Source organism: Alosa sapidissima, chromosome 9 (assembly GCF_018492685.1).
Source record: "Alosa sapidissima isolate fAloSap1 chromosome 9, fAloSap1.pri, whole genome shotgun sequence".
Taxonomy (NCBI): Eukaryota; Metazoa; Chordata; class Actinopteri; order Clupeiformes; family Clupeidae; genus Alosa; species Alosa sapidissima.
Genome location: NC_055965.1, coordinates 35,651,693 through 35,675,813, shown reverse-complemented (window position 1 = coordinate 35,675,813; position 24,121 = coordinate 35,651,693). Strand labels below are relative to the sequence as shown.

Genomic DNA, 24,121 nt, shown 5'->3' with positions numbered 1-24,121 from the left:
AAACGCCCGGTCCCAGGCCACCACAGCTGCCCTGGGGAGGGTAGACTTAAAAAGCGTGAAATGGTGCCCCCCCCGCTGCCGTAGGCCCTCCCAACAATATTGGATAACGTTCATGCCCAATATTCCATAGGCTGGGGGCAGATATTTATCTTCCACCACAACCACCCCCTTACCCGGCACAGTCACACCACACACTTCGAAATCAAGCACTGCATAGCCAACATAGGGCAGGGCCAGCCCATTAGCTGCCTTTAATATAAGCCAGGGGATGTCGCTTACCTCTTTCAGTTCTGTGTCTTGTAGGTGGCTCTGAAACAGGCCCTGGCTGAACAGGGTCACCTACGACCCTGTATCCAGAATGCAGGGGACCCGTCTTCCTTGAACGAGGACTTCGACCTCCGGGCTTTCCCCCACCAGGGCTGCACGCATGGGCACCGTTACCGGTCCTCCTTCATCAGCCACCCTTCGTGTGTTGGTCATCTCCATAGGCTGACAATCACGCTGCATGTGCCCCGCCTTTCCACACCGCAGACAGATCGGACGGCCCTGGTCATCCCATTGAGGTTGTCTTGCACGCCGCTGAATGCGATTGGCCCCCTGCTCTCCACCCAATGGTTGGTCTGGCTGTCGCTGGGTAGCTCGGTGCGATCTCATCTCTGCCAGCAGTGAGGTCTTTAGATCGGTTACCTGGGCTCGTAGCTCTTCCGCTAGCTCAGCTCGCAACGCCTCCTTCATCTTGCTCCAATCATGTAGTGGGTTTGAGGTGCTGGGGAGGTTGGGCTGAGGGGGGGTGTTGTATGTCCGCCTGGTGTCAATGCTCTCTATGGCGGCTCGTTCGGTCTCCTTCTCCATGGCTTTAGCCTCACCACAGGCCCCCTCGAAAGTAAGGGCCATCTCTCGTCGCACCCGGCGCTGTAGTTCAGTCTGTACAGGCCCTGGCAGCAGCCCCAGTACCAGCTGGCTCCTCAACATCTCGTCGTCTGACCCAGTCGCTGCCTCCTTGCTGCGCCATCTGGAATGGGACTCACGGAGGCGTAAGATAAAAGGCCCCACCCCTTCCCCGGTTTGCTGCTGACACTTGAAAAAGTGAGATCTGAGCTGACTAATACTCACATTCTCCCCATATAATTTCTCAAGGGCCATGAAAATTTGAGCATCAGTCTCCCTGTCTGTACTTATGAGTAGCAACATTTCCCTCTTGGCCTCCCCCTGCAAAGCACTCATTACAAAGTCGACTCTCTGTGCGGCTGTTAATGTCTGGGCCCGCAGATATACCTCCATTTGACTCCGCCACTCAGAAAAAGGTAACTGACTACCCTTTCCCCCATACTTGGGCACCCAGGGCCCACCCAAAAACCAAGGAACCATCATGCTATTGGCTGCTGCCGCACCCCCGGCTTCTTCGTCAGACATGGTGCTGTGTCTTGAGAGGGGATCTGCCGAACTACGCCAAAATGTGGTGTCGTCTATCTAAACACAGGTGCAATCCCCTCTGAGACACACAACACCAGACTGAGTCAGATCACAGCTACAAATTTTATTACAAGGGTCAGCAGCCACACACATTCAGCAAAATGAGCAGCACCTCAGCAATACACCAACATAAATCCCGCCCGCCCACATGTACATCAGGCGTACCTCTGAACGAAGAGATTAGCATTACCAGCCCCCCACTAGTAATTTAGGAGCCACACATAAAATGCAGTCAGAAATGTTCACACTATACATCCACATAGAAAACCACAACTCAAATGAAAACAAAAGAAAAATAAGTGCTGTAACACCACTCAGGGGATACCAAATCCCAGGACCCTGCCACACATACAGTCACTACAAGGATATTCACACAGGTGAAAATGGGAGAATCAGCACAACAGTTCCACACCATGCCACACTTTTAAATAGTCTCCCTTTCCCGTCCTGCACATACATGCCTCCTAACTACTAAGCTTACAGCCCCACCCAACAAAACCCGTACATTAATAAGAGGTGCTTGCGAGGTCCTAGCCCACCCCTCTGAGCGGGTGTAGGCCTACTGTCTGACCAGATAGAGGGAAGAGTTAATCAAATTTGGTCGGCGGCAGTCCCCCACGCCGACCAAAATAAAAAGTCAAAACCAGCACAGTCAATAACACCAACCGCAGCCCCACCAACCAGTGTCCTTAGCACAGTCCAGTCTTCAGGGGGCGGGGCGACGGCGATCCACTGGCTCTCGGTAGCCTGCGTTCCAGTTGCCTACCGCTCCACTGCACACCCATACGCTGCCGGAGAAAGGGAGAAACTCAGTCCACACATACAACCGCAAGTCAGCCCACTCACTCCAGCTTAGACAATGGTATAAATTACTTTCCTCTAAGTAGGCGATCACTCGCGTTGCACTCCCTCTCCCTCTACGATGCCACTTCCGGGTTTGCGTCGGCTACTGCTTTCAGATCTGTGCCTCCAGGAGACAAAACACATTCTCACACACCGAAATACCCCTTGATGGCCCATTCACACAGGCATACAGAAGCAGGAGAAAGCACTTCCCTTAAGTCGGCATGTAAACATGCTCTTCTCCCGCACCGATCGGCTGCTGAAGGATTGTTGTCATTTCGTTGCTCCTCTCTGTCGCAGCGTGATGACGCCACTCCTCTCGAGCCCCCTGGGAAAACGAGTCCCCTCCCGGTCAGGGACGTCCCGTATAAAAAGGATTGTTCCCGCCACCGTCCCAATCTTTCAATTAACAAGCTGTGTGCGATTTGTCCATTCAAGGAGTTCCAACGCAGTCCACACAGCCAGCCAGCAATCACACATAATTAATTACCTTACAGATTACACTGGATTACACACATATTTCCCTCCACCAATTTACCCACACATAACATAAAACATCGCTATGCCCCAGTCATCATACGACATATGCCTTTGCTTCTTTTCTCTTGCTGTGTGTATGTATGTGTGTGTGTGTGTGTGTGTGTGTGTGTGTGTGTGTATGTAGGTTGTGTATGTATACAGTATGTGTGTCTTTGTGAATATGCTTGTTTGTGCTTATGTGTGTGTGTGTGTGAGCATAGGTGCTGATTTATGGTTCTGTCGGTGGGTGCTCAAACAATTAAATGCCCAATACCAACACCCAAAATAAACCTCATGCAAAAACATAGCACATGAATTAAATGCCCAATACCAACACCCAAAATAAACCTCATGCAAAAACACAGCACATGAATTAAATGCTTTTGGACTCGTTCACGCACAACACTGCTTATAATTCCTGTAATGTTACCACACTTCTTAAGTAGTACACATAGGGTTTGTACTTGTGAACCGAGGCATTGGAAAGTTTGTAAGTACACCACATTTTGTTAAAAATAGCACTTACCTACTAGTTTCTGATCTTCTGCTGCTAGCTACCGTTGTGCACTGCTTTTACTCACTTTTTCTGAAACAAGGAAGTGGTGTCTGCGCAGTGGTAGCTAGCAGTAGCAGAGAGAAGAAACTATCAGGGAAGTGCTATTTTTAATAAAATCTGATATACTTACGAACTTTCCAATGCCTCGGTGTATGATGACTTACGGACCCCAGGTGTTCTACTGAAGAAGTGTGGTAACATTCCAGGCATTATTAGTGGGGTAATTTACCAGATATACACGTTACGTTAACGCCAATACTAACCTAATCAGCGACTAGACCTAACACAAATGTTCGACCATTGTTTATTATTTATTTTTCTATATAATTTTAACATTGCAGTGTGAAAAGGGAGCAGGCAAGAAAATCCTGTTCAATAGCAGATGTTCACTGACTTGACTAGGATATAAGTTAACACAAACTAATAAACATTGTGTTTAGTCAACATGAAAATTGTGTGGTTGTGAACTTATTTTCTTTAAGTTCTATGAACTTATTCCAGTTGATTGAAAACTGGAAACTGGTAAGTCATATTAACTGTAAATATTTTAGTTGAGCTTAATGAGCACTTTAATTTAACTCTTATCAAAAGGTACAAGTGGCAAATCATCCAACCTTTTAAGTTCTGGAAAATGTAGACTTTTAAGTAAGTCAACTTAAAACAATTAAGGCAATCGATTGCCTTATTTTTTTGACTTCGGTGAACTTATTCCAGTTGATTTGAAAACTGGAAACTTGTAAGTCATATTAACTAAAAATAATTGAGTTGCCTAAACTGAACATTGTAAGTCATATTAACTGGAAATAATTGAGTTGCCTAAACTGAACATTGTAAGTCATATTAACCCCTTTACGCAGATAGGAATTCCAGCTTCATTTGGAACGATTTGTACTTGAAGACTTTAAGATTCTTTATCTAATGTTTTACATGCAGCACATTGGATATTAAGGGCTTAAATTGAAGACAACAAATGGGCCAAGACATTAATTCACCTCCAGGCCTTTATTTCCTTCATTAAGTCTACATTTTAGAACATCATATACAGAGGAAAATGTCAAAAAAGTAAAAAACGCCTATTATTTTTGTAGTTGTCAGTGTGTCCATGGATGGTGTGTTAGAACAGCAGGTCATACACTACATTTCCTGTATCTACATGTTCTTAGGAAGCAAACTCCAAAATGTTAAGCAGATGCATAAAATTACATAGGTTCTACACAGCAATTTCTAATAGGTGCATATAGGCGTTTCCAAGTGTCCATAACCTCTCCAAGCTCTCCAAAATACAAAAACAAGATTTTCCCCATATAGCAGGTTGTGTGTGTGGTATTTTTGTGTTTTGACCTTGTAAATATAAATTTCACTTCATTTCAGGCTAATATTTACACTTATTTCAAGTTAACCAATAAGGAGGATCCTTACCTCTCCAAATGCCAAATACTGTATTGAAACTAAGCTCATGTCTTTTAGGGGAAATGTAGAAGTGTTAGAAAACAGGGGGTCTGGGGTCCTCTTGGGACAGAACTTGAAAGGAGGAGGCTCCACATCTTCCCAGTCTGCATCATGCCACATGTCCACTGGGGGGTCACTCTCCACTGGGGCTTGAGCTGGGCGCTTGCCATGCCTGGCACCACGCTTCGCTGTAGGAGGGCATGGAGTTGAGGCTGGGGCTGGGCGCTTGCCACACCTGGCACTACACCTTGCTGCAGGAGGGCATGGAGTTGAGGCTGGGGCTGGAGCTGGGCCTCTTGCACGATGCTGAGGTGCACTAGTGCTGGCTGAGGGACCAGTGGCAGAGGTACCAGGAGTGGCGATGGGGGGAGACGCTGGAGGCCTGACAGGTGGGGCTGTAGCTGAGGTCCCTTCCAAAGGGTCACTGGAGGTGAGGGAGCGAGGCAGAGGGGCAGATGGTTCAGCACTGCATGAACAAAAAGATGGGACAATATATTAAAATGAGAAATGGCTATATGTTCCACTGAGTAATTAATTATATTTTGTGCAAGCTAATAAATGTATCACTCACAAAAAATTGATCACTATACCAACATAACAAGTGCATGTTTGATGGAGTCATATAGTATAAGAACAATGAGCCACATGTAAAAGTTTGCCTATTTAAATGGTCACCATGTAGTATTATAAGGCACACCTGCATGGCATGCTATTAACAGGTTAATAGTGATGATAAAGTAGCAACTTTAGGGTGGGCAGCAGTAGCACTGACCACGTGTGAGCGTGCAGAACTTTTAGGCAGGGTGGCTACTAGCTCGCAACACTGGTACTGTATGCATCTCTAATTTCTATGATAAATTACTCCATTTTACTTGCCAATACATTATAATAGTATGCCTTACCCTTTCCTACACTGTGCAAGACATAGACATATTTATGACGAACAGGCTGCCAAAGTATCTCACTCTTTCTCTCTCTCTCCTACATAACATGCACTGCGTTCAGCTAAATGCAAAGGCTAACATTCGTGAGACTTTTAGTATCTCATTCGCTCGTACGTGACATGCACCATAAAGTTCAGCTATGCAAAGGCACACATCCTTATATATATACATTTGCATTACTTCAACTACATTACGTGAATAGACACAAGATCACTTACAAGTCAAGGAGGACATCCATGCCCTCCGCGAATGCATCCTCTACCTCGGAGTCCACGCTGCCAGACTCTGAACCACTATCACCAATCTCCTCGAAGTTGAAGTCCGACTCCACATCAAGGAAGGCGTGAATCTCCTCCAAAGTCATGCTTCGTGGTCTTGCCATGATGCAAAAATAGCAATATTATAGTCAGAAGCAAAGATATCGCTCATCAAAGCCGATGACTTGACCGGCGCCGTGTCTCACCTCTGCGTAATCAACATGCGCATAAGCACTACACGTGGGTCCTTGTCATGACGCACTATCCTTGGAAAGGCATGGTTAGACCAATCAGGGTAAATGACACATCTATGTTTTTGTAAGAAGGCATACTATTCGTTAAGAAAGACCTCAATCACTTCTGGGAAGCCTGACGCGAAGTAGGAAGTAATATTAGAGACCACGTTTGAATGTAAACAAGACAAGCGTTCTCACCATAGGTGAAAGAGACCGTCATTTATCAAAACTAGTTAGTTTACAGCAAATAACAACTCTGGAATTATAAAGAGGACATCTTTAGCTTTTGATTCATGTATAACATTGTATGTAAACTTGAATTTGGCGGTCGGGAAGAGTTAGAGAAGATCTTGTTGCATTTATATAGGGTAAATGTTACTGTTCTTCACTGTAACGTGAGCAAGCAAATAAACAACCTTTTTGGACATATCCATGCAGCTGAAGCCAATTATTAAGATATGTTGAATGTAAATAATTTTATTTTGAGTTTATTTGAACTTAACTTACATCTTGAACATGTTTAAAGAGCTCCGTTTTAAAGGGAGGCTACTTCCGGTGTAAACAATAGCAACATGCTAGGCTAGGTGAATATAGTTCGTTCTAGTTAACTATTGCATTAGGGCTATCCACAATACATATGCACATAGTTGGAATGTTAGTAACAATGACTAGTTGGTTGTTTTGGATGAATATTGATGACTGCAGGAATAAATTACAAGCTAATTTGAATATTCATAATGGGCCCGCCGGCGGGTCCACTAGGGGGCGCTTCTGCCTAATAGGGTTAACTGCAAATATTTGAGTTGAGCTAATAAAGCTACAAGTGGCAATTCATCCAACCTTTTAAGTTCTGGAAAATGTGGACTTTTAAGTTAGTCAACTTAAAACAATTAAGGCAATCAATTGCCTTAATTTTTTTGAGTTCTGGGAACTTATTCGGGTTTGAATGTAGCGCTTACAGTGTGGCAGTAAAAACCACTAGCTAGCCTCTGTGATGGTACTTCAGACTTCGGTTGCTGCTATTCCCTAACCTGACTCCGCCAGATGGATGCTTCGCATTTGCTCTGCATGTCCATCTGGGAACTTTCCGTTGGAGAACTTTTGGGAAGGGGTGGAAATACTGGTTAGCTGATTGGATAAACCATCTGTCTATCACCACCTATGATGGTTATCGACGGGCCAAATCAACCAATTAGATGAACAAAGTGTTCTTCTAATGCCTTCGTTTAAAGGGACACCAGGCAAGCCTGATGCTTTTTCTCTACGAAACTCCCCCTCGCTCGGTCTGAAGCTCTTTTCCTTTTCTTTGCATCTTCCGTCGAGGGTTTTCGCTGCTTCTTCGCCGGCTCTGCCATTATACACACGTTTGCAACAATTGCTAGCGTTTCGTTAGCCTCCCTCTGTGCTGTGGATGCAGGATGGAAACTGAAACTGCTTCGGTCGCCGGGTACGATACACTGAACTTGCAAGCGGGATATTCTTCCTACAGGCAGTAGGGGCAGGCGAGAGAGTCTTCATTCGCCCTGTAATGAGTCATTTAACCATATACCGACTTACAAAGATGAGTAATTAACACGAAAATGTTGCCTGGTGTCCCTTTAACATACAATTAAGTTAGGTAACGTAACTAACGTTAACATTTTTTAACTTACTATTTGTATCCAGTTCATAATGGAGGAATATACTTTCTTCAGAAGTGTAGTCCTACGGTGAAAACTTGATGGGAATTGTCATTTAGGTTCATGTCACATGGAATCAGCCGTGGAGGATGTCTGTGTCGTTCATTCCTCCCAGCTGCATGGCTGAGACTCATAGCTTCACAGCTTAACCAGGAATAATTTTTAATTGGAATAAAACTTGCGCGATAGCTATGCTCATCTCATCTGTGGATTCCGTCATGTTGTTCGTTGCGTCACACACCCGCTTCAAAACCAACGCTGATTGGCCGTTCGTTTGGTGAACTGCTCCAAATTTTCTTTAACGGAAAGTTGCCAGACTGATCTGGGAGTGAAAACCTGAAGCTTGCGAGATCAGGTTGGTCTCACGAGGCTAGCTATTCACAACTACCGTAATTACCATCTAGTTTCCAAGGTGTGTGCAGATAGATAGATAGATAGATAGATAGATGGATATATAGATAGATACTTTAGTCATCCCGAGGGAAATTTTAATAATTTAAACATTTTAGCTAGCTGGCTGGCTAGCTAGCAGCTGGCTGAGTTTGTGTAATTTCCTAAAGTGGAAAGAGATTTTGTTCAGGTCTTAGTAGATATCCTTTGGTTGAAAATAAATCTTTTCTATTCTTTCCTTTTAATTCCATGTGTTGCGACTCTTGCTGGTAACTTTGTTAACTTATCCAGCAAACTAATAAAAATTCACGACTGTAACAAAACAGTCCTCCGAACTGCAACTCTCGCTAGCCCTCAAACTAGTCCATCTTCCGGTTTTCAGTTTGGTGTGCTCAGCTGAAAAAAATAGAGTGGTGCGCTACCGTGCGCTACCCAGCCAAAATCCTGGCTACACTTTAAACATTACATTCGGGGCTACACTTTAAACATTACATTCAGGGCTACACTTTAAGCATTACATTCGGGGATACACTTTAAACATTACATTCAGGGCTACACTTTAAACATTACATCCCACACCGTCCCCTTTGTTAGAGGAACCGTATGTAAGAAATGTATTTCAATTCATCATAAAATGGCCCTGATATGTCACTAGACATTAAGAAACCATGTTCATTTCAAATACTTATATGACTGACAACAGTAGTCCGGCCAGGATATTGTCATTTAAAAATTGAAGTTGCAGCCCTCAACTGATGTTGATGTAGTGTTTTGTAATGTCATGTTGTGTTTTGGCCTGATGCGCCACCCTCCACCTATCTACTAATCACAAAGTCAGTAGTGTTTCGGCATCTGGGTTGGCAACCTCGAGTCAGGGGGGAGGGGATATACCACTCTACAGTCATTTGAAAGTGATTGCAGTACCAGTTTTGGGCACAATCTTACATATGGTTCCTTTAAGCCGGCCCTGGGTGTATTTGTGTATGTGTTGGGGTGTGTGTGTTTGTGCATGTGTGAGTTATGGTGTGTGTCTGTGTGTGGAGGTATGTGTGTATAGGTGTGTGTGTGTGTGTGAGAGAGAGGGGGTTGTTTGTGTGTGTAAATGGGGAGCATGTTAGACAGTGTGCGGATGGGACGGATATCTTTTCTTTAGCCTGTAGTGTCCTACCTTAAACAGTAACTGCATAATTTGATTTGAGGCTCCTTATTTAATAACAGGCCTATTCATTCTACTACAGTGGGGCAGTCAAGCACAAAAATGGAGTACCGTCACACCGGAGTGACGGGAATGTTGGGAAATGAACGTTCTAAAGAATATCTGGGTTCATTGAATTCAACATAGAAATTTAGAACCTTCAATTGTTGCGGAACTTAGAATGTTCAAAAACCTACACCTTTAAGGGTTAAGCACAAAAATGGATCACTTTGGAATAAAATCACATCATCAGCACCAGTATCTGGTATATAATCTCAGACAAACAAATATGGGTTTTGTTAACCTAGGTGGATAGCTACGGTCAGGACACACTGACTCAGACAGAGAATTCAGATCCAGGTTTTTAGATTTAATGATCACCACAAGGTAAACAAGGAAGTTGCAGGCCAAGGCTTAGCAATCACACAGAAGACACAAAGTTAACAGAAATCCGGCAAAAGGTCCAAGCACAGAAGATTTGCTAAAGAGTTCAAATAATAAGGTAGTCCAAACAAATGATCTAACTTAACTGGAGATTCCGGCAAAAACTGGCATAAACGTGGGAAGTCGGGAGCAGAGAGTTCTTGTGTAATTCTCTGATGAGACCAGACACGGAGTACTGGGGAAGTGGGGTAAAAATAGGGACTGGTAGTCCAGAGCAACACAGGTGAAGGGAATCCAGTACTCAGGGGAAAGTGAACAGGGGACATGAGCTGTGAGGGACAGATTGATGGGCGTGGCTGAGGGATTAGTTGAGTCTGAAGGTGAGTGACTGGGGAACCTGGCATGGCTGTGACAGTTACATAGTTACATAGTTTAGCATATAATTAGCAATAAGGAAATTAAATATTTATTAGGACAAGGTGAACTTCTCCCCACTGTAGAATGTGGACGGAGATGCTTCAAGGAAAGGAATGCAAACACGCCCATCACCTTACCATCCACCGATGTCATTACGGTCACGTATATGTATATGGATAACAGTGTCAGCTAAATTCAAATGCTAAATGCAAATGTACATTATTGAATGATTCTTAATTCTGAATACACAGATTCTGATCACACTACATGAACTTGCTTATGGTATCACAGTTATGCAGATGTGGTGTGTGTGTGTTTGTGTGTGGGAGGTGTGTGTGTGTGTACTGTATGTATGTGTAAGTTATGGTATGCTCATGTGTGATGTTATGACACAGTTATGTGTGTTATGAAGAGCACCTGGGAGAGTGTGTGTGTGTGTGAGGTGTGTGCGTGTGGGAGGGGTATATGTGTTATGAAGAGCACCTGGGAGAGTGTGTGTGTGTGTAAGGTGTGTCTGTGTGAGGTGTGTGTGTGCGTGTGGGAGGGGTGTATGTGTTATGAAGAGCACCTGGGGATAGAGAGGGATAGAGAGAGAGACATATATAAAGAGAGAGAGTAAGGGAAAGGAAGTAGTCAGGAGAGAGAAGGATAGAGAAATAGTCAGGAGAGAGAGAGAAGGATAGAGGAAGTCAGAAGAGAGAGAGAAGGAGAGAGAGAGAGAAGGATACAGAAATAGTCAGAAATGGTGTCCGCTGGTTCAGCTGTTTGGCTGGTATGGACCACAATAGCAGCCCTGCTAGTTCAAGGTAAGTTTCCTTCTCAGTGTGTGTGTGCTTGTGTGTTCAGGATAAATAACATAGGTGTGTGTGTGTGTGTGTCTGTGCATCAGAGCGCAAGCGAGGAGCGGAGCGGATGGAATATTGTTGGAGCGCGGAGTGCTTTTTAATTTAGAGGCCGGAGCGGCCGCTCTGTTCCGCTCCAATTTCGCTCTGATACCGCTCACACCACGAGTCTGAGGCATGCCCACATCCACCCAGAATTCATGTCTTCCTAATGAAACCAAGACTGTTCAATTTCAAAGATATTGCCCATAGTAAGTTCGTTGATGGGGATGGAGTTCTCTAAATATATTTAGAAAGGAAACTGATAAGTCATACAAGTGTACTATTCCTACAAAACAACTAGATACTAACAATGTAGAGCAAGAACAATCATGTGGTGACACTGTTCCAGTGAGTAAAGATTAATTTTGGAATCTAAAAAGACACATGTCGCGTAAAAATGTGAGCATATGAGAAAAAGAAAAAAAAAAAGCCCTTAAATGTAAAGACATTTTTATCTTACAGAGTGCAAGGAGAGATTTTATACTTTTTGAAAACTTCTAACCTTGGATCAAAGAGCACCTAAGAAAGAACAAAGAGGACTGAGCACGCCACTAACTCCAAATATATGCAACAATGTGAGCAATTTGAATATGCTTCATATCAAGTAGAAGGCTAAAGTAAAACTTGGATGCTAAGCCTGTATTCTTTTGGCAATTAATCCCACTGATCCCTTTAGTTTTAGGCTTATGTGTATTGGCGTTGCCAAGCTTGTTCTTTGTTGCACTATGTTTTAAAATAAATGTCCTACGAGTGAAATATATCGCCGTTGCTCTTAGTTCCTTGGGATTTAAGTGTTCTGTTTAAGGTGACAATTTGGCTGTAGATTATTTCTTCCCTTTTTAAATTGGAGCGAGCGTGGAGCGATTTCACTGGAGTGGGATGATTTTTAAGCTGGGAGCTAAATTGAGCGGAGCAACCTGACGCAAATTTGAGCAGCCGAGTAAACAGCCACCTGAGCGAGGAGCGGGATATTCGCACCGCTCAGCCCCACTCACTAGCTCTGCTGTGCATCCTTGTTTGAGTGTGTGTGTGTATGTCTGTGTTGAAGGTGTGTTTCAGGTACCATATTTTCTGGACTATAAGTTGCATCAGTCATTAAGAGGGAAAATAAACTATATAAGTCCTTATAGCACCGGACTATTTATCACATTTATTTAGAAATGTATTTTCACAAAATCCAAAACCAAAAACTGACAGAGACTATGTAACTTGACACATAGAGGCCAAAAAGATTAATGTTAATGAAGATGAAGGAGTGAAGGCAGTCAAGAGCCGATTCATGTCAGTCAGCAGGAATTAACAATTAACATGTTAAATCATATATTTTGATATATAAGTCACACCTGACTATAAGTCTCAGGACCAGCCAAACTATGAAAATAAGTGTGACTTATAGTCTGGAAAATACGGTAGATTTATCTGCTTGCTCTATAAATGATCTATGCGTATAACTATCTTTAAATCTTTCAATGATCTTTGGTCTTTTGCGACCTTCCTGTCCACTTTAAGGCAGCGCTGCCTGGAAGACACTAGGGGTTGTGTAAGGGTTAGGGTATGGCAGGGCTCCCTGTAAGACACTAGGTTTGGGCAAGGATTAGGGAAAGGCAGCGTTACCTGGAAGACACTAGGGTTGAGCAAAGGTTAGATTATGGCAGCGTTGCCTGGAAGACACTAGGGTTAGGTTAGGGGCGATTTAGGTTAGGGAGGGCTAAAGTATGGCAGCGTTGCCTTGAAGTCGAGGGTGGCCCAAAAGACCATCAAGCTTTTTCAATCTGTTCTTGTACATTTGCATTTATTAATTTGTTAATTAATTTATGAATTAATTTGGAAGATGCAATTATCCAAAGCGACAACTAATGTGATGCATGATTACAGCATGACCACTGTGTGTGTGTGTGTTTGTATAGGTGTGTGTGTCAGAGATATTAAGTTTTTTTAGGACACATATTTAGGTCAGTAAGTTTGTGCGTGTTTTAATGAGTTTACTGGCAGTACTGGATCTTCCAGTCTTCGTACATTTGCATATTTAGGTCAGTATGTTAGTGCGTGTTTTAATGAGTTTACTGGCAGTACTGGATCTTCAAGTCTTCGTAAATTCATTAACTTAATGAGATGTGTGGGTGAGAAAGTGAAAGAGAGTTGCCTAATATGTAACAGAGAGAGAGAGAGGGAGAAAAATGTCAAATGTTGTAAAGCAATTAATCGTGTCAATCTATATTCAAATTCAGGATTTTATACATATTTACATATGTACTATATTGTTATTATTATTATTGTTATTATTGTTGTTGTTCCTGTTGTTATCATTTATATAGATTATTTGACATTAATTTGACTACTCACCTCCTTGTGTTGCATGTTAATTCTGTACATCGCCTTGCTACGTTTCCTCGCTAGACAACCATAAAATGTAAAGTTTTACAACTGCTGCTAAAAAAGCCCTAAAATGTAAAGTTTTACAACTGCTGCTAAAAAAGCCCTAAAATGTAAAGTTTTACAACTGCTGCTCAAAAACTATCAAATGTGATATTGACGTCAGCAGCTGACACACAGGGAATACTAGCTGTGAGAACTCAGAGTGGTGATGGAATGCCTCTTGTCCAATCAGAAATGAATAAACAATTTCACAGAGATCTAACTGTTGTATAATGCCTATTGATTAAGTGTTGTATAGGTCAGGGGTTAGATTGGTCAGAAGTTGGAGGGTTGATTGTGGACAGAAGGCAGGTCAGGTCTGATCTGAGGTTGGTTGAGAGTTAACACAAATCGACAGTTGATTTGTCTGAAGTTCTGTTCTTTATCCCTTTCTTCTTTTAGGTTCATTTGGTCAGTTGCCTGGTGAGTTGTAAAGTTTTCTTATTTACTTTTACTGACACAGTGGCTGCGTGATAACTTAATTTGGCCTTGATCGTGCAGGACATTTCAGAATGTCAAGTGATTAATCCATCATAAATGTCTAGTTTCAATGGAAAAGTTAGCTGGACAAATGACAGAAATTGCTTGGCATCACTTATTCAATGGGTCTCTACCGAAACACCTGTAGTTTGCGGAGGACGAATGAGAAAGCACTCGTTTGATAAATCAGCCAGTAGGCTAGGCCTAGTAGACAAATAACTTTCAGAAATAATCTGTAAAAAATAATGTTGGTGGGTATTTAAACTGTCTAGCGGGTGTTTTAACAGCTGCAAGAAATAGAAGCTTCATGGTCTTTATGTTCTGGTTCGTAAATTATTTTCATACAACTTCAAGTTATAGTGCCTTATAACTTTACTCTCCAAACTCTTCACTGCACTGTAGCCAATTAACTGACAGTATGATAGTAGGCTATTTATTTTCTGTAGGCTACAATAAACACATTTAATTTTTCAACTTTTGCAATATTACGCACTTGGCTACTGAACGCAAATCAGCAGGAGAGAGAATGCACGTAGCCTACGCAGCGTGTAGCGCAATGTGCTATTTGGTTACCAACTAACACTGTTAGCCAATTCACTAACTTAAGACTTCAGTGCCATCATATACAAGGTTTTTACACAACAAATACAGAAAGGATGGAGGCAGCAAAAGTAGAGAAGTCATTTCAGATGGGGCAAGAACAAGGGGAATTGTATCCTTGTCAAAACGTAGTCCTACCCTGCATTAGAGGAGCTGATCATCATACCAAACACACTCGCTGTTTAAAGTCATACACCACGGTAAACTAAAACTAAAATGTTACAAAGGTGGCAAAATTAATATAGGCTATTATTAGCCATGACATTACTAGGCTATGTACTTTCATTTTTGGGGGGGGGGGGGGGGCGGGGGGTTACAAACTTATTCTAAATCATCCCCCCCTCTGGTTTTTACACAAATCGCACCCTGTATATACTTATACTATACAGTTAAATGGACTAAGACCGTGTTTACACTTAGGAAAAACACAGATTTTTTCATGCGGTTTGGCCTTTCATTTACATGAAAACTGAGGTTTTATCACTGAAAACTATTATTTCTGAAAACTTGTTTTGAACTTTTGATTATGAACTTTCGGGCCCCTGGGCCCAGATGTATTAAGGGCCCCCACTTATTGTCGTATATGTAGGAGGGGGGGTTTGGGTGTCCTCCCCCAGAACATTTGTAATTTTTTTGATGTGATTTCCTGTATTCTGGTGTAGGGATCGACCGATATGTTTTTTTCAGGGCCGATACCGATATCAATTATTACCAAAACAGGAGGCCGATAACCGATATGTAAAACCGATATGTCAGTTGTGAAAAAGGGGGGTAGATAGTAAAGGCTATATGCTGCAAAGATTTAATTCAAAATCATTTAATTATGCAAACTTTTCTTTCTTCTTTTGATACACAATTGTCTATCAACTTGCATCACTTTGCAAGTGTAAATCCTGTGTATCATGTTAATCCAAGAGCTGAGTGATAGCAATTATTTTCATAGAGTAGGCCTGCACAATGGGCTATGTGCTTGTTAAGGGACCTGTCACAAAGAGGATGCTTTGCCATCGTGTGTGTGAGTGCACGAGAAAGGGAGAGGGAGAGGAAGAGGTGCATGCGTGATGGCAAGTGTTACGGTTGAATAGTTTAACAAAACAGTTTTAAAATAGTTCTTAGGCTATTTAAGCATGCAATTTGTGTCCATGTGTAGGCTATAAGGTACACTTTTGAGAGCCTAAAAGGCACGTTAATAGCCAGCTCAGGACGCGATTTTGTTCAGGTCGGATTAAATTACGGTTGGCAATGGGTGCATGTAGTCTTTTCTGACAGTCCGTTTCAAAAAGGAGCAATTAGACTTTTTGACGTTCGCTATCGCATAATTTAGGACTTGTCTGTAGGCCTACTATGTCCGCCGAGGTGTCCAGTTATTCACAATTAACGAACGAGGTGGAGGCAGAGAACTCCCGACGCGCAGCACCCGAGTTTGTGGGCTAACTAGTAAACAGCATAAGTAACGTGCATCAATCGGGAATTCGCTAAATGAAGGAAGTGGGTGCTTTACTTATTGATCCGGATCAAAGAGACAATAGCTTACAAAGTGGTGTTTTTGTAACTTCAGTGTAGATGATTGTGATTCACTGCAACTTCAGCAATGTAGGCTACCTTCCTTACCTTCGAAAAATAGCTCCGTAGGCTACAGCTGAAGCCCAGTCTGCCTCAGTGAGAATCCTAAACCTTGTCTGTGTTCAGTCTTCAATCCTGATTGGCTGCATTCATGCTAACTAACAAATCAGACGGTGTAGTGGGCGGGACAATGCTCTTGACCACAAAGTAGCAAATGCAGGGAGTGAGAGACGCTTTACAGACAAAGTAGCGCGTTTCATTCTTTATCCATTTCAATATCGGCTTATCGGTGGAAAAATGACCGATACCGATTATTATAAAAATGCTAAATATCGGCCCTAATAATCGGCCAGGCCGATAATTGGTCGACCCCTATTCTGGTGCATTTTGGGGATGGCCAATACTAAATTCAATCAGATTCATAGCCTACATCCTGATTTGTTGATTTTGAGGCAATTATTCCATGCAAAGGCTTGGGCTTCAGGGCCCCTGACCCCTTGGGCCCCTGGGCCTGGGCCCGGTAGGCCCGTGCAGTAATCCATCCCTGACTTCGGCCAAAGTGGAGATTTGGGAAAACTCCAGTTTCATGTTAGCATTTTAAACAGCGTTTTTGCATTGTGTGGTGATGTTTCCTCATTTGTTTGTAATCACTGGCCACCTATTTGCTCGACGTGTTCGCAACATCCTTCCCCAGCTGTTTTTAGCATCGGTGTGAACGGAATTATTTTAAAAATGAAGGAGGGGAAATATCTGTTTTTCAGAATACCCTGCTAGATATAAAAGTGTGACGGCAACCTGATCTTTTATCCCCCAGTCTGTGTTAGACCTCCCCTGGGGGGTATTCCAAGTACATGGTTTAATTACAAACCTGGGTATATTAACTCAGAGTAAGTGGTAAACCTTCTACAACAAGAGCCCTATGGCATTTTTGTGTTAGGAGAATGAAGCCATACAGTTCTTCTATTAGGAGGTTTACCACTTACTCGGAATACTTACCACTTACTTGGGTACTTGGAATACCTCCCTGAACACAGTCTGAGTTGTTGTTGTTGTTTGTGTCGTTTGGGGTTGTTGTTTCCCTCCCTGTGTTACCTCATCTCCTTCCCTCTGTCCTCCCCCAGTCTGTTGTTGTTGTTGTTTGTGTCGTTTGGGGTTGTTGTTTCCCTCCCTGTGGTACCTCATCTCTTTCCCTCTGTCCTCCCCCAGTCTGATGTTTTTTGTTTTTCTTGTTGTTGTTTTGGGGTTGTTTTTCCCCTCCCTTTCCACCCTGATCTCTCTGGTGCTCTTCTCCCCCAGCCTGTGGTAAAGCTCCAAGGGACTCGGGGCTGATCAGCGGTCAGAACGCCACAACGGGAGCTTGGCCCTGGCAGGTCAGTCTTCACCGAGCAGGAAGCCACTTCTGCTCAGGATCCCTCATCAGCGCGCAGGCGGTCCTGACGGCAGCACACTGCTTTAGCAGGTATTTGAGACAGGGTTTTAGCACATTCATAGCATGCTAATAGCACACTGCTTTAGTAGGTATTTGAAACACGGTTGTAGCACATTCATAGCATGCTAATAGCACACTGCTTTAGCAGGTATTGAGACAGGGTTTTAGCACATTCATAGCATGCTAATAATAGCACACTGCTTTAGCAGGTATTGAGGCACGATTTTAGCACATTCATAGCATGGTAATAGCACACTGCTTTAGCAGGTATTTGAGACAGGGTTTTAGCACATTCATAGCATGCTAATAGCAAACTGCTTTAGCAGGTATTGAGACAGGGTTTTAGCACATTCATAGCATGCTAATAATAGCACACTGCTTTAGCAGGTATTGAGGCACTGTTTTAGCACATTCATAGCATGCTAATAGCACACTGCTTATGGTTTTAGAGTTTGCCTTATTTTAAGATGTCTCATCCTGAAAACAAGCATATTTTTCTGCCATTGTGTTAAGCAAATTTGTCCTAAAACACAAGCAAATGAATAGCAGGGGTTGTCTGTTTTTGAGTCGGTCTTCTGCACTGATGTAAAATATCTCAACTTTTAAGGACTCTAAATTTGAACGGACTCTTGAATGTCTCCTGTTTCCAGCACTTCCATCACTGGTTTAACAGCATACCTCGGTCATCAGAACCAGCAAGGCAGCAATCCCAACAAACGACTGAGGAACTTGTTTACTATCACACAGCACCCAGAGTATGACGCGATCACAAGGGAAAACGATATCGCCGTGGTGGTTCTGACTGCCCCACTCGACTTCAATGAGTTCATCAGTCCTGTGTGTCTTGCTGACAGTGAGAGCATTCTGCACAACGGTACCGACAGCTGGGTCACTGGCTGGGGAAACGCCGCTCCTAAAGGTTAAGACACACACACACACACGCACACACACACGCACACACACACGCACACGCACACACACACACACACACACACACACAGCCGTGGCCTACTGGTTAAGGCTTCGGACTTGTAACCGGAGGGTTGCTGGTTCAAATCCCGACCAGGAGGCACGGCTGAAGTGCCCTTGAGCAAGGCACCTAACCCCTCACTGCTCCCCGAGCACCGCTGTTGATGCAGGCAGCTCACTGCGCCGGGATTAGTGTGTGCTTCACCTCACTGTGTGTTCACTGTGTGCTGAGTGTGTTTCACTAATTCACGGATTTGGATAAATGCAGAGACCAAGTTTCCCTCACGGGATCAAAAGAGTATATATACTATACTGCTCCTAGAGGTTAGTCTGAAAAGAGGCATATTCGCGCACACAGACACACCAGTTAATCAATCAATTAATCAATCTGTAAATCTGATGAAAACTGCAAAAATACTAAAAAATCTATTTGGTATTGTTTTTAGCATTAAGCAATTTACTTGACGCTCTCCCGAAATAAGATTTTGACTTATTTTAAGGAGCCTTATCAATACAAATTTGTTCAACGCACTGTGCTCGTTTTCAGGATGAGACATCTTAAAATAAGTCAAATTCTTCTTAAATTAAGTCAAAAGATTTTATGAGAAAGCAATAGGTAAGTGTTACACTGAAAACAATACCACCCAGAGCAATTTCTGCAGTAAATCAGTTAGTTGGTCAATGAAATGATCAATAAGTCAAACAATAAATCTTTGTGTTTGAAGATTAGATTCTGACTGGTTGCTATAACTGCTTTCTCCCTGATTGCCTCTTTTTTCCTTCAGAGGCCCTTCAGCAGACGAATGTTCCAGTGATTGGAAGGCGACAGTGTAGATGCTTGCGTGGCGTCAGCTCAGTCACAGACAACATGGTGTGCGCTGGACACCTCGATGGACGCGGTGATTCCTGCCAGGTAGGACTTCATCTCACAGTGCGTAAAGGTACACTATGACTCCTGCCAGGTAGGACTTCATCTCACAGTGCGTAAAGGTACTCTATGACTCCTGCCAGGTAGGACTTCATCTCACAGTGCGTAAAGGTAAACTATGACTCCTGCCAGGTACAGTAGGGCTTCATCTCACAGTGCTAAAAGGTACACTATGACTCTTGCCAGGTAGGACTTCATCTCACAGTGCGTAAAGGTAAACTATGACTCCTGCCAGGTAGGGCCTCATCTGACAGTGTGTAAAGGTACAGGTAAGCCTTTATGAATTTTGTGAGAACGTGCAGCAGAGTCTGTGAGTCCAGATGTTGGGTTTTGGGCCAATGACTCCTGCCGGGAGGGGCTTCGTTCCTGTGATTCTGAAGATGTTTTTCTTAAGCTTCAAATAATTCTTTATGCTGATGATTTGGTGGTACTGTCTCCTTCCAGTGCTGACCTGCAGCAACTTCTTAGAATATGCTCTCAATATGGAGTTATGTTTGATATAAAATTTAACTCAACGAAGAGTGTGATACTGATCGCCAGAACAAAGGAGGATATGAAGTGTGTCTATCCTTCTTTCTCGTTGGCAGGTGAACCACTACAGGTTGTAAATAAAGTTAAATATCTGGGACATGTGATAAGAGATGACCTCTGTGATGATGATGATGTGCAGCGTCAGTGTGGAAAACTGTATGGGCAGGCAAACATGCTGGCACGCAAATTCCACATGTGCACTCCTGATGTTAAAATCTCACTCTTCAAAACCTATTGCACTCCACTGTATACTGCCCACCTGTGGTGTAATTTTAGTGAGTCGAAAATGAAAAAACGTCACGTGGCTTATAATGATGCACTAAGAATTGTGCTTAAAATCCCTAGGTGGAGTGGTGCCAGTGAAATGTTTGTGTCTAATAATGTGCCCACTTTTAACGCTGTTTTAAGAAATTTTATGTATAGATTCATGTGCAGACTGACCGGGTCTAAGAATATGATTATTGTGTCCATAGCTGATGTCTCTAAGAGTGACACCAGGTACACATCTTGTTTTTGGAAACATTGGACCCGAAGCCTGTATATGTTTTGTAAATGATGCCTCATCTGCATCATTCTTAAATGTTTTGTATTGTTTACATTTATATATTGTGTCTTGAATAAAGTTGAAAGAAAAGAATTCCAACAATTTGTTGGTACATGTAAACAGTGGTAGTTCCACCGTGCTTCTGGTAACAATCTGGTCCTTTACAACTCCGAAAATCATTGTGTCTCACTGTCCCCCTTTATCTAGCTGATAGTGTTCAACTTAATAAATGACTTAACTGGGATAATCCCGTTTATCAGATCTCAGCCGGCTTTATTTACATGTGAAATGTGATTGATAATTACTAAACACAATAGGGGGGAAAAAAAACTTTACACATAAGTTATTTTTTACTCATGAATATCAATGACCTGGCTGTAGAAGTGCCATGCAGACAAGTTTAAGTTCCACTGTTCCCATCCATATTCAAGCACAGGTACACCATGAACCACTCGGTGAGTTGCAGTTTTGAAAACAAATGTTAAGGGTTATTTTAAGGACATGTTTGTGCATGCCTGTAGCCAGCCACTATGAAGCAGTCAAAGGCGATTCTAAATGAATTTGTGACCAACACAATACCTGAATCATAGAACAAGCATGTTAATGAACTAATGACCACTAACATAGCATGAACATAATGAACAAAATAACAAACATAGACCCAAACGCTAGAACTTAGAACATAGCTAATACTACAGGAACAGTAAAACCATAACAATAGAATAACAGAACAAACATAGACCAAACACTATAACTTAGAACATAGCTAATACTACAGGAACCATACATTAAACTAGGGTTTCTCAACGGGGGCATTCGTACAACCTAGGGGGGCGCTGGGAACGTGAGGTTTTTTTTTTTTTTTTTTTTTTTTTTACATTTTAAACTTTCATGGTTTTCACATATTTTTGGTGCAAAAATAGGCTACCTGAAATAAATAGGCTATTTTCATTCATGGGTTTCTAACCCCTCTACCGTCCCAGCTACATTTTACTGTTTATCTACAGTATGCTCAGTGGTCATACAGTGCAGTTTGGGCCTGCACACGTCCCCCAGCCCCGCTCGCTGTTGTTCTGCAGCTGCTCTGACCGTAGTCTCCACGAAAAGACAGTTGCTAATCAAATACGAAATATGTATAGGCCTGTGATTGGTTGGATTGTTGCGATGTGCATATGTTGTTCACGTGATGTGCACTTGATTTTTGTCCATGATAAAATGACACGTCTTGTTACCTAGATTTAATGTTCCTATTGATTTTTTTAAAAAAAATCATTACAACCAATGCTGATGTGGTAGTGTTTTTTTTTTTTTAACCAACCAGTCTCCTATTGCTTCTAACAGTGGGTTAAATCTGCTTAATAATAAAATAGGCTCATAGGGACATTTTCTTATAATTCCAGAAGAAACCAAAACAGTGCAGAAATGGGCTCGTTTTTTTATTTAAGCAATATAGCATGAGGGTGAGTGGCCTATAGCCTACCCGGGGGTGTAGTTTAAAAAAAAATATATATATTGTGTGTCAAAGTAAGGTCAGGGGGGCGTTTGCTCAAAAAAGGTTGAGAACCACTGCATTAAACCATAATAATAGAATAACAAAACATTCTTACAGCCCTGCTTGTATCTACTGGCCACTCCCCCACGCTCCAGACAAAAGTGGAGATTTTCGAAAGCTCTGTTTCAGTGTTTTTGCGCTTGGACAGGGGAAAACAGAGTTTTTGGATTGTGATGTGACGTAAATCCCTTTTGTTTAAAATGTTGTCACGTCTCCAATTGCAATATTGCTATCTGTTTGACTGACGTATTCTTGATAGCCTTCAACGGCTGTTTCTGCACATTCGTGTGGATGGAAATAATTTCAAATACAAATACAATTTTTTTAAATACCAGGCTACATGTACATGGCCTGAATCTCATATTGTAATTCTGGTGAATGTTCATAGGGAGACTCTGGCAGTCCACTGGTGACCAAACTGGGCATTTCTTGGCTGCAGACTGGGATTGAGAGTTTTGGCGGAGGTTGTCCTCCGCAGACAAGTCTGCCGGCGGTCTACACACGAGTGTCCCGCTACAAGGCCTGGATCAACATGATGGTCAACCCGGAATACGTCCATTTCGTCTCTGCAGGTATGGACGCTGGCAGCGTGGATTGTGTGATTGTCTGCATCATGAAGGGAATGGAGAATTAGATAGGAGAGGATGGAGACCAGGGAGGTTGTTGGCTCTGTGTGTGGATGTAGTTAGGGTTAGACCGGGGAGGTTGTTGGCCTTGTGTGTGGATGTAGTTAGGGTTTAGGGTTAGACAGAGTAGACCGGGGAGGTTGTTGGCCCTGTGTGTGGGTGTAGTTAGGGTTTAGGGTTAGACCGGGGAGGTTGTTGGCCTTGTGTGGCCTTGTGTGTGGGTGTAGTTAGAGTTAGACTGGGGAGGTTGTTGGCCTTGTGTGGATGTAGTTAGGGTTTAGGGTTACGTCTTTTCTACGCTATGCCCCCACAGCTAGCTGAAAACCTTATGCAAGTTCGGCGAAAATCGGCGCAATTCGGAATACTAGGGGGTGACCGAAGGTGCCTATTGGACACATGTAAGTACTCGGCAACATCTTTCAGTGCAGCTAAGGTCAATTTCACACCGGAATTCTCCTTTAATGGTGTAAATAATTAACTCATGTCTAGTGGGGGTGATGGGGATTGAAGCCTGGTCTCTCAGGTGAAAGTCCACAGCCCTACCACTAGGTTACTGTGAGGATAGGCTTAGTAGACTGATGTTAGCCTAATGTGCCACCAAGACTGCAGCTCCTAGATGGAATTATGGTAAAAAAGATAAAAAAAATAAGAAAACAATAAAAAAGAGAGGGGAGAAGGGAGTTCAAAACAGTCACATTTTTCTAACATAAGATAATAGTGTTTGAAGTGTGTGAGTCTTGAACCCTGGTCCTTCAAGTGAGGGGCCTACATCAAACCACTAGGCCATAACCATCCTGGTGAAGGTTGGGGTAAGGGTTAAGAAAAAAAAGTTTGTGATAAGGTTTTGGGTTATGGTCAGGAATATGGTAAGGATGAGGTTCGGGTTCAGAAGTAAGGTTATGTTTAGGGTTGGGTTAAGGCTAGGGCATACACAATGATAATGTTCATACCCAAAAGGAAGGGAAATCCCTTATACCTTTGAATGTCCCAAGTTGTACCATCACAACCACAAAAACCACATTGTCCAGAAAATTAGAGTCCAGTTAAAGGCAAGGAAATAAATCCAGCCAAGGAGAGCAAAGTCCAGTAGGACAAAAATTGCACACAGAGTTACAAGCTAAGACAGAAATTAGGTAAAAATAAACAATCCACAAAGCAGGCACAAGAACAAGGTGAGCACAACATTTTATTGTTCTGAAAACATAAAGGATGAAATTCCCATCTTTAATGATATTGTAATAATAATGTAATAGCAGTG

At 42.7% G+C, this 24,121-nt stretch overlaps 4 protein-coding genes across 14 annotated transcripts in view; 2 read left to right on the top strand and 2 right to left on the bottom strand.

Moving 5' to 3' along the window:
• The window catches only part of LOC121718788 (NACHT, LRR and PYD domains-containing protein 3-like), a 1,510,793-nt gene that overhangs the window by 99,591 nt on the left and 1,387,081 nt on the right, over positions 1–24,121 (top strand). The gene's annotated exons all lie outside the window — the stretch shown is intronic.
• Positions 112–2,557, bottom strand: LOC121718950. The gene is made up of 2 exons (XM_042104408.1): positions 2,347–2,557; positions 112–2,261 (listed from the first exon to the last, which is right to left on the bottom strand). Exon 2 carries the CDS (start codon positions 1,411–1,413, stop codon positions 340–342), a length of 1,074 nt encoding a protein of 357 aa, XP_041960342.1. The 5' UTR covers positions 1,414–2,261; positions 2,347–2,557; the 3' UTR covers positions 112–339.
• On the bottom strand, positions 4,598–6,203 carry LOC121718988 (classical arabinogalactan protein 9-like). Its single transcript, XM_042104475.1, has 2 exons — positions 6,003–6,203; positions 4,598–5,306 (listed from the first exon to the last, which is right to left on the bottom strand). The coding sequence occupies exons 1-2, from the start codon at positions 6,164–6,166 to the stop codon at positions 4,787–4,789; spliced, it is 684 nt and encodes a 227-aa protein (XP_041960409.1). The 5' UTR covers positions 6,167–6,203; the 3' UTR covers positions 4,598–4,786.
• LOC121718793 (uncharacterized threonine-rich GPI-anchored glycoprotein PJ4664.02-like) overlaps positions 10,997–24,121 on the top strand; it is a 39,906-nt gene continuing 26,781 nt past the window's right edge. For both annotated transcript variants that reach the window (XM_042103975.1, XM_042103973.1), the window contains exons 1-6: positions 10,997–11,148; positions 14,044–14,064; positions 17,581–17,743; positions 18,364–18,632; positions 19,468–19,595; positions 22,626–22,809. In XM_042103975.1, the coding sequence (XP_041959909.1) occupies positions 11,085–11,148; positions 14,044–14,064; positions 17,581–17,743; positions 18,364–18,632; positions 19,468–19,595; positions 22,626–22,809 (829 nt within the window). In that variant the 5' untranslated portion in view covers positions 10,997–11,084. The remainder of the gene's footprint in view (positions 11,149–14,043; positions 14,065–17,580; positions 17,744–18,363; positions 18,633–19,467; positions 19,596–22,625; positions 22,810–24,121) is intronic.